Source organism: Felis catus, chromosome E2 (genome assembly GCF_018350175.1).
Source record: "Felis catus isolate Fca126 chromosome E2, F.catus_Fca126_mat1.0, whole genome shotgun sequence".
Lineage (NCBI taxonomy): Eukaryota > Metazoa > Chordata > Mammalia > Carnivora > Felidae > Felis > Felis catus.
The window spans coordinates 4,087,504-4,101,430 of NC_058382.1; the positions used below are offsets into that span (position 1 = coordinate 4,087,504).

At 56.9% G+C, this 13,927-nt stretch overlaps 1 protein-coding gene across 5 annotated transcripts; it reads right to left on the reverse strand.

The window, feature by feature from the left end:
• Positions 1-91: 91 nt before the first annotated feature.
• Positions 92-8,120, reverse strand: MYADM (myeloid associated differentiation marker). Of its 5 annotated transcripts, XM_006940895.5 has the most exons (4): positions 8,014-8,120; positions 7,392-7,510; positions 3,605-3,670; positions 92-2,259 (listed from the first exon to the last, which is right to left on the reverse strand). In XM_006940895.5, exon 4 carries the CDS (start codon positions 2,255-2,257, stop codon positions 1,289-1,291), a length of 969 nt encoding a protein of 322 aa, XP_006940957.1. In that variant the 5' UTR covers positions 2,258-2,259; positions 3,605-3,670; positions 7,392-7,510; positions 8,014-8,120; the 3' UTR covers positions 92-1,288. The 5 variants fall into 5 exon arrangements, with proteins under 5 accessions (XP_006940957.1, XP_044901890.1, XP_003997497.1 ...); XM_045045955.1 differs by lacking the exon at positions 8,014-8,120 and having other exon boundaries at positions 7,392-7,575; XM_003997448.6 differs by lacking the exons at positions 7,392-7,510; positions 8,014-8,120 and adding an exon at positions 6,079-6,173.
• Between the last annotated feature and the right edge of the window lie 5,807 nt (positions 8,121-13,927).

The window sequence follows — 13,927 nt, forward strand, 5'->3', positions numbered from 1 at the left end:
AATAGGGCAACGGACAAGTCTTCCCTCTGTGGTTGACAGAAGGGACCCATGGGGACCAGAAGCTCCAGGGAATTAAAAAAAAAATAAAATATATATTTATACATTTATATATATGACGTTATGCATGTGAGTCCCAGAGAAGCAAGGAAGCAGCTACAGGAAGCGACTAACACACAGAAACACACCTGTGTGTGTGTGTATGTGTGTGTGCACCACACTCCAAGTAATGCAATCCCTCTAAGGCAACAGCAACCCCGCCCCCCCCTCAAGAAAAAGAAATTGAAAAGCAACTTCCCCTTTTAGAATAGGGCCACTCAGTGTAAGTTTTGCCCCCATAACCAGGAAGCGGAAAAGAAAAAAAACAAACCCAGGCTAGCATTGCCGTTAAGGCAGGCAGTGGCCATTTTTTTTCTCCCAGCAAAGGCAGGACGGGCTATTTTTAACACTAAGGCTGGAGGGCCACATCGCTGCCCCTCACAAATACTTCGGACGGGTTTTCGATAACGCAGAGAGCAGTCGGGCTGGAAAACGTTCACCCTTGACTTCCTTTAAGATGGCCTCTAGGCAGTGGATTCTTAGTAAGCCTGGCAAAAATTCTGGAGGCAGTCTCAGGCGAGGCTGGGTGCCGAGCAGGACCCAGGGACCCGGGGTCTGTCTGTGGGTTAAGCGTCATACCCATTGGAAAATCTTTGGCCTCCAGAGATTTTTTTTTCTTTAACTTAAAGGGGACCTGTATGGTACACCCCCCTCCCCTGGGAGAAAGGGAGCCCAATCCCTAGCTACCCTCCCCCCCCCCCAAACACACACGTACACACCAACAAGGCACAGCCAGGGCGGGCAGGCATGCTTTGGCAATGAGGCCCCTCGGGGAGGCCAGGGGTATTAACAGCTGCAGAGAGAGGTGTGGGAACAGGTGGAGCTCAGCACCTTTGGAGGTGGGGGTAGAGAAGAAAGAAGTCTTGGAGCTCCCAAGGAAATTGGAAGAAAGAAAACGGGAAGGGGTGGCTAAGACACAGGCAGATGAGAAAATGAGAGGACCAGAAAAGAGTCGGGAGAGGCAGAACAGGTCGGAAAAGAAGACCCTGAAAACAGAAGGGCAAATGGGCCAAACAGGATACGGGCAACCAAACAAAACAGGAAGGGAAGGAGAGAGGAGCCCAGAAGCGAAAGAAACGGAAAAGAGCAAGGGGAATTGGGAAGGACAGGAGAAAGGTGGAAGAGAGGGAGCCCGGAAGAGGAAATGAGAACCCGGGCACAAGGGGGGAGTCAAGAGCCCCCGGCCGGAGCCTCACACCCGAACAAAAACCAGGCGGGCCGAGTACACGAGGTCAGCCACGTAAGCCAGCAGGTTGATGGCCGTCAGGATGGCCACGGCCAGCCGGCGGTCCCAGGTGCACACGTAGAAGGTGTGCTTGTTGCCGCAGTTCACATCCCTTGAGCGCCGCGGTTGGCCGCCGTACTTCTCGTCGAACTGGTAGAGCGGCCAGAGAACCAGGGCAGTGGCATACAGGAGGACCGACAGCAGGGCCAGCCCGGACAGGAAGCTGGGGAAGGAGATGGGCAGCACGTTGGTGCAGTCACCCAGGTTCAGCAGGATGGCCACGGCCGCCAGGATGAAGCAGATCGAGTACACGGCCACGCACCACTCCAGCGCCGGCTGGTGCTGGTACAGGTACGGGCTGCTGATGAAGGCAAAGATGACACAGGCCACGAAGGTCTCCAGCACCTTGAGCAGGCCTGGCACGGTGGCCATGTATCCGGTGATCTCCCCGGGCCGGGCCCGGGTCCAGGCCACTTCGGTGGCATAAGCCACGCAGGCGATGCAGGAGAAGGCGGTGGCGGCGATGGCGTGGTCCCGGGAGCGGCCGTGAGACAAGAACTGGACGTAGGTGGTGGGGTAGATGATGGAGGCCGACAGGCAGAAGAGGGCGGCGTAGCAGGCGTAGGTGATGGGGAAGTTTCGCCAGGACAGGGGGAAGCGGGCCTGGAGCCCGCCCAACTCGACTATGAGGATGATGAGGGTCACGGAGAAGCAGAAGCACCACGTGAACATGGACCAGTTACCCATGGACCCCGTCCAAGCACCCACACTGGCCACCAGTGAGAAGGCCACGCAGGTGGACACCAGCTGCAGCAGGCGGAGGAGGCCCAGGGGCTGGGTCAGCGCCCTAGGGGACCCCACGATGGTTGGGGAGCCCAGGCCTGAGGAGGACGACATGGTGGTGGTGACGGTCGTGCGGGTCACGGTCACCGGCATGGCTGGGAAGAGGGCAAAGGAAGAGTCCTAAGAAGGTTCCAGATGTGGGAACCCAGGCCCTCAGCCCTTCCACCCCTGGGGACAAAGGACTCAAGCTGGTGGAGGGGGGAGACGCGGCAGGCCTAAGGGGCTGAGTTGGTCACCCAAGTGCCAGCCCCCTCCTCCGTCCTGACTGGGGTTTCCCACGTCCTGTGGCAGAACCCAGGAGTCTGGGCCGCTGTCTCTGCTTCCCTCTCTCTGCAACCCAACTTCCGTGAAACCACCCCAGACTCTCAAAACTGCCCTCCTTCCCCCAGGGACTCAGCCTCCCAGGCACTCAAAAACCTCCCCGACCGCACGTCAGAACAAGAGGTTCTGACCTCTTCATTGGGCTCCACCTTCTCCCTCTGGGTACCCAGGGCTCCACTGCCCACCTTCCTTCTATCACCCTGCAGGCATTTCCAGCCTCCCTGGGTGAGAACGTTCTCTGGGACTCACAGGTGATCACAGGTGATCACAGGTGATCAGAGCCTCTGCTCCCCCGACCTGTCTCTGGAACTGGACCTGAGCTCTCCACAGCACGCACGCCCTCTCACCTCGGAGATCAAGAGTCTGGGCCCTCAGTCTGAATCCCACCTGGGATTTGGGTGTGGAGTACTTCACCCAGGGACGCCGAGCTTCCGCCTGCCTCGGCCCCTCCCGCACGTGGAGTCCAACCTCCAAATTCCCCAGGGCGCGCAAGAAGCTTGGCTCTCCGAGACCCAGCCCCTTCCACGGAAACCTCCAGGCCTCTCACGTCCTGTTACACAGCTTCAGACCCCAGGACTCTGGGCCCTCAGCCTTGGGCACACCAGACACCTGTGGTTTGGGAAATCCACTTCCTTCTTCTGTCCCTCCAGAACCTTCTGTCTCCTTGTCCTACAGACCCTCAGGAATAGAGAGGGTCCAGCCTACTGGGGACCAGGTGTCCAAATCCTCCCTCAGGTCCTAAAACCTCTAATCTCTCAGCTTCCACCCTACAAAGTTCCGAAGGCCTCTCTCAGCCACAGGGAAATAAAACTTCCTCCTTCCAGGGTCAGGCAGTAGAACAGGCTTTAACCTTAACTAACTGTCCCTAGGAGAGGCCCCGAGGGCACAGAAGCCCAGCTCCTGGGCACACTTCTCCCTCGGGTACACAGGTGTCTGGGTCTCGTTCCTTGGAAACCAAGCTCCCAGGTCCTTCTCTCGGACCCAGGAGTCCAGGCCCCCAGATGCTCCTCCCTCCGACACAAAAGTCTGGGCGGGAAGCCCCCTCTGCCCTCAGACCCAAGGAGGCCGGGCCCCCAGCCCCTCCTCCCTCAGACACGGGGCGTCCCGGCTCCCACTCACCAGCAGTCTTTGCGGAGGACCCAGACGCAGAAAGATCCGGCTCTGGAGGTGGATTAGGTCAGACACCTGGAAAAGGCCAGTCAGAGCACTGGAGGGAGGGAGGGAGAGTCCGCGCCCAACCCAGCCCCCGCTCCGCCCCTCCCGGGACCCAGGCGACCAGCTCGCCCAGAACGCGCCGCCAGCCTCCGCAGCCTCGGCGCCCTCCCAGCCAGGGCGGGGATTTGGCCTCGGGCCGGGAGAGGTCCCGGCGGTGACCCCAGGGAAGCCCCGCCCCTGCCCCGTCCCCAAGTCCCCAAACTGCAGAAGCGAAGTGGAAGGAACCCGGTGAAAGTGCACGCCCCGCGCGCGGGCCGGCGTGGGTGTGAGTGATCTTAACCTCGCCCCAGCCCAAGAAAGTCGCGGGCTCGGCCGGCGGGAGGGCCCTGGGCGGTGGCTGCGGGGGCGGGCGGCCTGGCCAGGCGCAGCGTCTCCGTGCCTTATAAGGGCTTCAAGTCAGCCCAGCCATCTGGAATGTGCCGGGGACCAGGGGGCGGTGCTGGGACCTCCGCCCCGCGCCGGCCTCCGGGATCGCCGCCCCACTTGTGGATTCCGGGGAGGGGGGTGGGGCGCGAGTCCAAACTCCAGGTCCCAGGAAGGGAGGCCCGAAGCCTGAATTTCTGGGGCCTCCAAAATGTGAGTCCTGGGTCCCTAGAGCATGGACTGGGAGCCTGGACCCCAAGAAGAGACCCCCGGGTTTGCCTAGGGGAACCCCACCCCCCCACCCCACCCCAACCTCGAAGCTGGAAACCACACTGTTGGAATCCAGTCCAGAGATTAGTAGCCACACCTCCCACCGACCCTCGGAAGTCAGGTCTCCCTGCGGGGGCTGGGCCTCCGGGGCCACCTGGGAGGTGCTAGGCGGGAGGCCGCCGCCTCCAGCTCCCCGCCACGCCCTCCGAGAACCCGTTAGGAGGAAGTCAGGGCTGGCCTGCGCTTGGGCGCCCTGGAAAGCGGGTACTACCGGGTCCCGAGCGGGGAAGGAGAAACAGGGCGGGCCACAAATCCAGAAGTGCCCCAAGGAAGGAGGGGGGTGGTGCAGGGACCACCCGGAGGGGAGGGGGGGTCCTTCTCCACCCTCCGCGCCTCCAGCCGCCGCCTGAGGTCAGAACTCAGGAATGCATCTCCGAAGACAGGCGGAGGGAGAGGAAACACCCCTTCGCCTTCTCGGCGCAGTTTAGGACTCCCCCGGCCACGCCCCACGCTTTCTCCACCTCCACGCCAAACACCACACCCCATCACCCGCACAGAATCGCGTCCCTGACCCCCAGCCTCCACTCTCAGCAACCCAAGGCCTCTGGCCTCAGCCTTGGCTTCTCCCAGACTAGGACATCAGCTTCCCAGCTTCGTCTTCGCCTTTGCGAGCACGGCGCTGGACCTCAGCCCACCGCCTGTCTGGCCCGAAGTTCGAATTCTGTCTTCGGAATGGAGGGGTGGGGAGCAGGGAAGACCCCTCTCTTTCTCAAACCCAAGCTCCCAGCTCCAAGCGCCTCCTCTCGTGAGGACCTCCTCTTGCTAGATTTTAGCCACCTTCAACCAGGGCACTTAGGAGTCCCCATCCCTCTTCCTCAGACCCAGGATTTCAGACCCCCAGCCCCTCCTCCCTCAGACCCAGGAGTCCAGGCCCTCAGCCCCTCCTCCCTCAGACCCAGGAGTCCTGCCCCCAGCCCCTCTTCCCTCAGACCCAGGAGTCCAGACCCCCAGCCCCCTCCTCCCTCAGACCAGGAGTCCAGACCCCTCAGCTCCTCCTCCCTCAGACCAGGAGTCCAGACCCCCAGCCCCTCCTCCCTCAGACCCTGGAGTCCAGACCCCTCAGCTCCTCCTCCCTCAGACCAGGGGTCCAGACCCCCAGCCCCTCTTCCCTCAGACCCAGGAGTCCAGACCCCCAGCCCCCTCCTCCCTCAGACCCACCCAGCTCCTCTTCCCTCAGACCCAGGAGTCCTGCCCCCAGCCCCTCCTCCCTCAGACCCAGGAGTCCAGACCCCCCAGCCCCTCCTCCCTTGGACCCAGGTGTCCAGGCCCCAGGCCCCTCCTCCCTCAGACCCAGGAGTCCAGACCCCCAGCCCCCTCCTCTCTCAGACCCAGAAGTCCTGAACCCCAGCCCCCTCCTCTCTCAGACCCAGGAGTCCAGACCCTCAGCCCCCTCCTCCCTCAGACCCTGGAGTCCTGACCCCCAGCCGCTCCTTCCTCAGACCCAGAAGTCCAGGCCCCCAGCCCCCTCCTCCCTCAGACCAGGAGTCCTGCCCCCAGCCCCTCCTCCCTCAGATAGATGACATGTGAGTGCAGGTCTGAAGCCCTGTCCTCTCCAGAATCCGAGTCCTGATCCATGACCCAGTCTTTCTGGACACTCAGACACTCGGAACCCCAGCCCTTCCCTCCCTCTGCACCCAGGAATCCTGACCGCAGCGTCCGCGCCGGGGGGGTCCCCGCAGCCTCACCTCTCGGGCTGTGGCGGCTGCTGCTGAGACAGAGGCGACAGCTGCAGACTGGAAGCGTTTGCTAACTGGGTGGGGTTGGTGGGCGGGGGCGGGGCCGGGGCGGGGGCGGGGCCGGGGACCCGGCGCGAGCGCGGGGCCAGCGCTGAGAAAGGGACTCCCTGAGCCAGGGGTATCCCAGGCCCGCCCCTGAGGCGGAGCCGAGAAAAGACCACGCCCCTCCCCGGGAAAAAAGGACCTGGGCTCTCCGGCCCCGCCAGTGCGGGGGGGGGGGGGGGGCGGGGTGGAGGGCTGAGGTCACTGTTGCCGTGGTGACAAAACAGGAAGATACAACAGCTGGCGGTGTGGGGGCTCCTGGGGGCTGCCCTCCCCGACTCGGCCCTAGCGCAGTCTCCAGGGGAGGCCCGGGAAGGCCGTTGCCATGGCAACCCGTCTGTTTGGCGTCTGTTTTGGAAGGAGCCCCCAGCCCAGGTCCCCACCCCGGTATCACCTCCCTCAATTCTCCCTTTCCCTTCCGGCCCCCTCCCCTCGTCGCCTGCTGCAGTCTGGCTCTTCCAGGCCGGATGCAATCTTGGACATCTGGGTCGCGGTGGGTGGGGGCACCGGGCCTGTCAGTTTGATGGGGTCTGTGGGCCAGGGTCCCTGAAAGAGCCGATCCTTAGGCTTTAAGAGCTGGGCTGAGGTCGGCGACTCCTGGGTCCCCAAATCCTCATTTACGCTGGGACTCGCCCATTGGTGGACGGGACTCCTGGGTCCCAGCTCACAGTCGATGGGGGCGGGGGGAAGGGATGTTGACAGCAAAATGTCTGGATCTCGGGCGGTGGGAGTCGGAGCACGGGACTCCCAGGTTCCAAACGACGCCTAGGCTGGAGGCCCAGATTCCTGACGCAAAAAACAATCAAAGCTCACACTCCTGGGTTTTCATCCGCTCAGATGTGCTCGCAAGCCGAGCCTCCCAGGTCTGGAGCTGAGAGATATTTTTGGCCTGCATTCCTGGCTCCCGGAGAGAGGGAGGGGCAGGGAAGCTCGAGGAGGACCGGGCCGGGGGCTGGGGGAGCGGGGAGGGAGAGGGATGCTGCTGGGGGCGTCCGATTCATGATTCCCGCAAGAAGGGAGGGGTCCGAGGAGCTGGTGTGCCCGAGGCCCGGCGCAAGGAAGGGGCCCGGGGTCCTTTCTCAGGGAGGCTCTGGGGCCCTGAAACTGAGCCACAGAGTCCAGAAGCAAGGAGGAGCTGAAGGTCGGGGTGCCCGCCCGGGGTAGGGGCGGGGCGGGGCCCGGGACGCCTGGGACCCTCCCTACTGGCCCGGCTCACTCACCGCGCTCCGCAGTCGTCCCTGGCGCGGCCTTGCTCGCGGCTGCCTCTGGGCGGGGCCTGGGTGGCGGCTGCGGTTGGTGCGCGACTCCGAGCTAACCGGGCGCTGCTGCCGCTGGGTGCCTTCCAGGCGGACAACCAAGGAGGCTTTGAGACCCAGCCCGCGCGAGTCGCGACCGGATGGGGTGGTCGGGAGGGGTCCGGGAGCCCTGTCTAGCAGGCTGCGTGCCCTACGGAGGTGGGAGGGACGGGGGGGGGGTGCGCTGGACGCCGTGAGCGCGGCAGAAGTGGGGGGGGGGGCGCATGGGATGGTGGGGGAGGGATGTGGAGCTTGCATGCCCGCCTTTGTGTCCCTGCGGAGGGGGTAGGCACAGACCCTCTCTGTCCTTCTGTGGTCTGCATAGGGGAAGGGGTCTCTGTGAGCCTGGCATCAGGCCCTGCCTAAGGAGGCAGGACACGGTGCCAGTTGGAGGTCCTCCAGGGTGGCCCCCAGGCTCCACTCACACACCTCCTTGGCCCCCGGTGCAGAGGCAGCTCTTTCCTGCTCCCTGCCCCAATCTTTGCCTGACCCCACAGTGGCGCTCCTGAGGTCCCCCCCAAATAGTTCAGGAGAGGCCTCTACTCACACAATTCACTACGTTGTCCTCTCTGGTGGAAACAGAAAGTTCCCCCAAACAGCAGAGTTCAGCCGGACAGGAAGAGGAAGCCAACGTTTAAAGAATGAGTCACTGGGTGTGATCTTGAGAAGTGATACCTTAGGGCTCCTGGGTGTGTGTCATCTGGCATCATGGAGGCGCCCCTGGTTCAGAGTGTTTACCCATTCTGTAGGACAGCCCCCCTCCACCTGGAGGATGTTGTCTCCAACCTGGCGCTGTATTCCAGCCCCAAACAGGCCGTACCTCTGTTCTGTGAAGCTAGCTGGGTAGGGGTGACGGGGTGCACGGACCCACCCACCGACTTCCTAATAAACGGAGCTCCTTGATCAGAAGCAATATTGTGTGACAGTGAACATGATGGTGAATAGGGCCATTCAGCGGGTACATAGATGCGGCTGTTGGCAGGAGTGGATAAGGCAAGGCAACCAAATAGCAACCCGGATTTAAATATTCCAGGCAGGAAGAAGTCATCGTTCCATTCGTGATGGAAGGAGTCCAAGGTGATTCTCAGGCCACCAGGTATTTGGGTGGTCTTCCTAGGAAGCGTGCAACGTTGGTGGGGGAGGGTTACCAGTGCCACAGCTGGCTGAGCTTTGCTGGGGCACATCCATGCCTAGCCCTCCATGGCCACTTTGTTCATGACTCCATTGTGCCAGGACCAGGGAGGCTGATGCTGAGCTCTGTGAGGTCATCTGATCTGCCAGATGGCTTAATAGCCTTCTCTGCAATAGAGGTTTTTTGGGAAGAGTTCACCTGGATACAGATTATGTGCTGCTTTTCACTCGTGATGCATCTGACACCAAATATATGGGTTTTTTTTTTTTCATACCGATGACCAATCTCTAACCCTTCTGAAACCAAGTGTCCAATGATTGGTTTTAAAGATTTTATCTTTTTTTAATTAGAAAAATATTGATTTATTTTTGAGAGAGAGACAGAATGCGAGCGGAGGGGGTTGGTGCAGAGAGAGGGAGACACAAGCAAAGCAGGCTTTAGGCTCTGAGATGTCAGCACAGATCCCCATGCAGGGCTCGAACCTATGAACCAGGAGATCATGACCTGAGCAAAAGTCAGACGCTTAACCGACTGAGCCACTCAGGCACCCCTAAAGATTTTATCTTTAAGTAATCTCTACACCCAGCACGTGACTCGAACTCATGAGTTGTACACTTTATCGACTGAGCCAGCCAGGTGCCCCTGTGGGGTCAAGGAATTAATTCCATTTGATTCCAGGTACCTCATGACCTGGAAGTAATACAGAACCCACAGGTACTGGCTCAGTCCCACAAGACCCCCCCCATACCCGCCTCCCTTCCGATTCCAGTCCAAGTCCCAGGCATGCCATACTTGTGACCAACTGACTATAAATCAAGGGTTCCTACGACCCCTTTTTGGGGGCCCATAATTTGCTACAATGGCTCACAGAACTCAAGAAAGCTCTTTACTTAGTATTACTGATTTATTACAAAGGACGGATCTCGGGGAGCCTGGGTGGCTCAGTTGGTAAGCGTCTGGGTCTTGATCTTGGCTCAGGTCATAATCTCAAGGTTCCTGGGGTGGGATCGAGCCCCTGCATCGGGCTCTGTGCTGACATTAAGGAGCCTGCTTAGGATTCTCTCTCCACCCCCCACTCTGCCCCTCCCCCACTTGTGCATGGGCTCTTGCGTGCACACACGGGCCCTCTCTCTCTCAAAATAAATAAATAAGCTTTAGGGGCACCTGGGTGGCTTGGTCGGTTAAGTGTCAGACTTCGGCTCAGGTCATGATCTCATGGTCCGTGAGTTCGAGCCCCGCGTCAGGCTCTGTGCTGACAGCTCAGAGCCTGGAGCCTGTTTCAGATTCTGTGTCTCCCTCTCTCTCTGCCCCTCCCCTGTTCATGCTCTGTCTCTCTCTGTCTCAAAAATAAATAAACATTAAAAAAATTTAATTTGTTAAAATAAATAAATAAGCTTTAAAACAAAACAAAACAAAAAACAAAGGATACAACTCGAGGACAGCCAAATAGGAGAGACACATAGGGCAAAATATGGCGGGCATGCCACTTCCCATACTCTGTTGTGTTTACCAACCAGGAAGCTAAGAAACCGGTTGTTGAGGAATTTTAGGGGGGAGCGGGCACCTGGGTGGCCTAGTCAATTAAGTGTCTGACTCTTGATTTCAGCTCAGGTCATGATCTCACCATTCATCAGTCAGAGCCCCACATTGGGCTCTGCTCTGACAGCACGGAGCCTGCTTGGGATTCTCTCTCTCTCTCTCTCTCTCTCTCTCTCTGCCCCTCCCCTGCTCACATTCACTCTCTCTCTCTCTTTCAAAATAAATAAATAAACTTAAAAAATAACAAATAAAAACTAAAATCCCATCTCTTAAAAAAAAAAAAGAGGGGTGCCCGGGTGTCTCAGTCAGTTAAGCGTCTGACATCAGCTCACGTCATGATCTCACAGTTCATGGGTTCAAGCCCCAAGTGCTGACAACTCAGAGCCTGGAGCCTGCTTTGGATTCTGTGTCTCCGGCTCTCTCTGCCCCTCCCCCACTCACACTCTGTCTGTCTCTCTCAAAAAAAAAAAAAAAAACATTAAAAAATTAAAAAAAAAAAAAGAATTTTATGGAAGTTCCATAATATAGGATGGTCGCTGAAAATTCCAACTGTCCAGTCCCAGGATTGGTTTCTCAGGCATCCAGCCCCCATCCTGAGCCACCCACCTGGGGGCTCACCAAGACTCATCTCATTAGCATAAACTCAGGTGTGGTTGAAAGGGGTTTATATTGAATAAAAAAGATCCTCCTCTCATCTCCTACCACTCAGGAATTACAAAGATTTTTAAGGGGCTTTGTTATATCAACATCACACAGATATTTCTATACGTCCATTGGAAACTCACTCATTCATCAACAAAGATTTATGAGTGCCTCCTATGTGAGCACAAATGCCCTCCTCCAATGGGGATTTTTCTCTAGATGCAGTGACTTCATCTAAATGGGATATTCCCACTGTCCTCAGACTACTGGATTCTCAGCAACTTCCTTGAGGTGACAGGCTGCCCAGTTTTCATGGGGTTTATCTCCCATGCTTTGGCATGTGTGTGTCTTAATGAGACATACAGTGTATGTACCTTCTCCTTCCCACTTTTTACACATTATCACCATTATGTCATACATGCAGTTGGCCACGGTGGAATCCATGGGGTATTGAATGATGATCTTGGTCTGAAACTGAGTCATCAGCGGGCCTCACTCACTCTGAAAGCTCTAAGGGAAAATGAGTGCCTCGCCTCTTCCAGCTTCTTAGAACTGTGGTTTCCTTGTCCTGTGGCCTCATCACTCCAATATCTACCCTCTGTTTTTTTTTAATGTTTATATCTTTATTTTGAGAGAGATGTAGAGAGCAAGGAGCAGAGAGGTAGGAGCAGAGAGAGAGGGAGGGAGAAAAAATCCCAAGCAGGCTCTGTGCCATCAGCACAGAGCCCGATGAGGGGCTCGAACTCATGAACCATCATAGCCTGAGCAGAAACCAAGAGTTGGCGGCTTAACTGACTGAGCCACCCAGGTACCCCTACCTCCTGTTTTTATGTCACCTTGTCTTCTGTGTGTGTGTGTCTTCTCCTCTTTGGTCTGTCTCAAATATCTGCCCCCTGTCTTCTCAGGATATTAGGACATTTACCATTGGTTTTAGGGCCCACCTGGATACATGGATGGGTCATTCTAGATGCCAAGGGCTGGGTTGATTTCATCCATCAAGGAGACCAGCTGAAATTGGAGTTGCCCTGCTGGTGTCCTGTCTTTCTAGCAGTGAGCCTTGTGGACATGGGGACAAACGTGACGCAGATCTCAGTTTTCCCCAGGGTGGTGGGGTTTCTTGAGATGATGGAAACCCATGACCAGGACCCTACAGGAGGGAATCTTAGATCCTGGCTCTCTCAGTCACCACCACCCTACTCCAGCTCCTCCCTGCTCAAGTCCTCAGAAACCCTTGATTTAGGGGCAGCTGGGTGGCTCAGTTGGTTAAGCGTCCAACTCTTGGTTTCAGCTCAGGTCATGAGCTCACGGTTCGTGAGTTCAAGCCCCACGTCTGACTCTGTGCTAACAGCGTTGAACCTGCTTGGGATTCTGTTTCCTTCTCCTTCTCTTTCCTTGTCTCTTCCTCTTAAGTAGGCACAATGCCCAACATGGGGCTTGAACCCACAACCCTGAGATTAAGAGTTGCATGCTCTTGGGGGCGCCTGGGTGGCTCAATCAGTTAAGCGTCTAACTTCGGCTCAGGTCAAGATCTCACGGCTTGTGAGTTCGAGTCCCGCGTTGGGCTCTGAGCTGAGAGCTCAGAGCCTGGAGCCTGCTTTGGATTCTGTGTCTTCCTCTCTGTCTCTGACTCTCCCCTGTTCACACTCTGTCTCTCTCTCTCTCTCAAAAGTAAATAAACATTAAAAAAAAAAGTTAAAAAAGGGCGCCTGGGTGGCTCAGTCAGTTAAGCGCCTGACTTCAGCTCAGGTCATGATCTCACAGTCTGTGAGTTCAAGCCCTACATTGGGCTCTGTGCTGACAGCTTAGAGCCTGGAGCCTGCTTTGGACATGTGTCTCCCTTTCTTCTCTGTGTCTCCCCTGCTCATGCTCTGTCTCTCTCTCGCTCTCGAAAATAAATAAACATTAAAAAAAAAAAAAAGAGTTGTATGCTCTTCCAACTGAGCCAGCCAGGCTCCCCAAAGCCACTTCTTTAAGTATTCTTTCTTCTCTCACCTTCCCTGAAGTAAATTACCCACCCTCCCCCCGCCATGCCCCCCAGGCTGTTCTCTGGCCTTATCACCTTTTTGTCATCTACTGACCTCCTAGTCACAGATGTACCACGAACAGGTCATAGATGGACTAGAGGTATTGATTCCCTCGACTCTCAGAGTGGCCTGGATGGCTCTGTTTGTGGCAGGCTTATCTAATTAGCTCCGTGAGCTGCAAAAATATCATGTTTCTATTTGCTCCATGACGAGAAACCATCTGGGAGACACTAAGAGCTGCAACGTTGATGGTGCCCTCCACCCCAACCACATTCTCACTTTCCCACATCCCTCTGACATCAACCACCTTCCACCTTACTTTCTCAGCAACCCCACCATCACCTTTTCTTAACTTGATAGGAACCCCCAACTGCACACCCTCTCTTTCCTTTGGATACGACTCCACAGTCCATCATTTCAATAATACTCTTGCCATGTTGCCTGCCTCACACTCTTCTGTCTTTGTAAGGCCCCAGTCTTGGAGAAGAAAAAGCCCACCTGTCAGGTTCTGTTTTGTTTTCCTGAGCTTGTCTCTAAAGCAAGTGAGCATTACTGGAGAAAGTCTAGTTACAGGGCAGAGTGGTTCCACCCTGAATACGTGATGATGGCTCAACTCCATGTGCTCTGGGCATTGCCCACAGTCCCACCGCTATCACCTGGTCAACTCATTGTCATTTCCGTGGTGACAAGTGCAATATTTTTACCCTCTTCAATCTCTGACACCCTTTATGCCTCCAGCCATGCATTCTCAGCCTATGATCTGCCCCCTTTGAGAGATAATAAAAGCCATCCTCTGGAAAGCCCCTCAATGTCCTACACTAAAACCACAGACTTGGCTCTCTTTCCGGGACTACCTTTCTGTAACAATTGCAAAGGTGTTCTTCTCAACTCATGCCAAGCCTTCATGGCTTTTTGATTTTTTTTTTTTAATTTTTTTTAATGTTTATTTATTTTTGAGACAGAGAGAGACAGAGCATGAACAGGGGAGGGGCAGAGAGAGAGGGAGGCACAGAATCGGAAGCAGGCTCCAGGCTCTGAGCCATCAGCCCAGAGCCTGACGCGGAGCTCGAACTCGTGGACCACGAGATCGTGACCTGAGCTGAAGTCGGACACTTAACCGACTG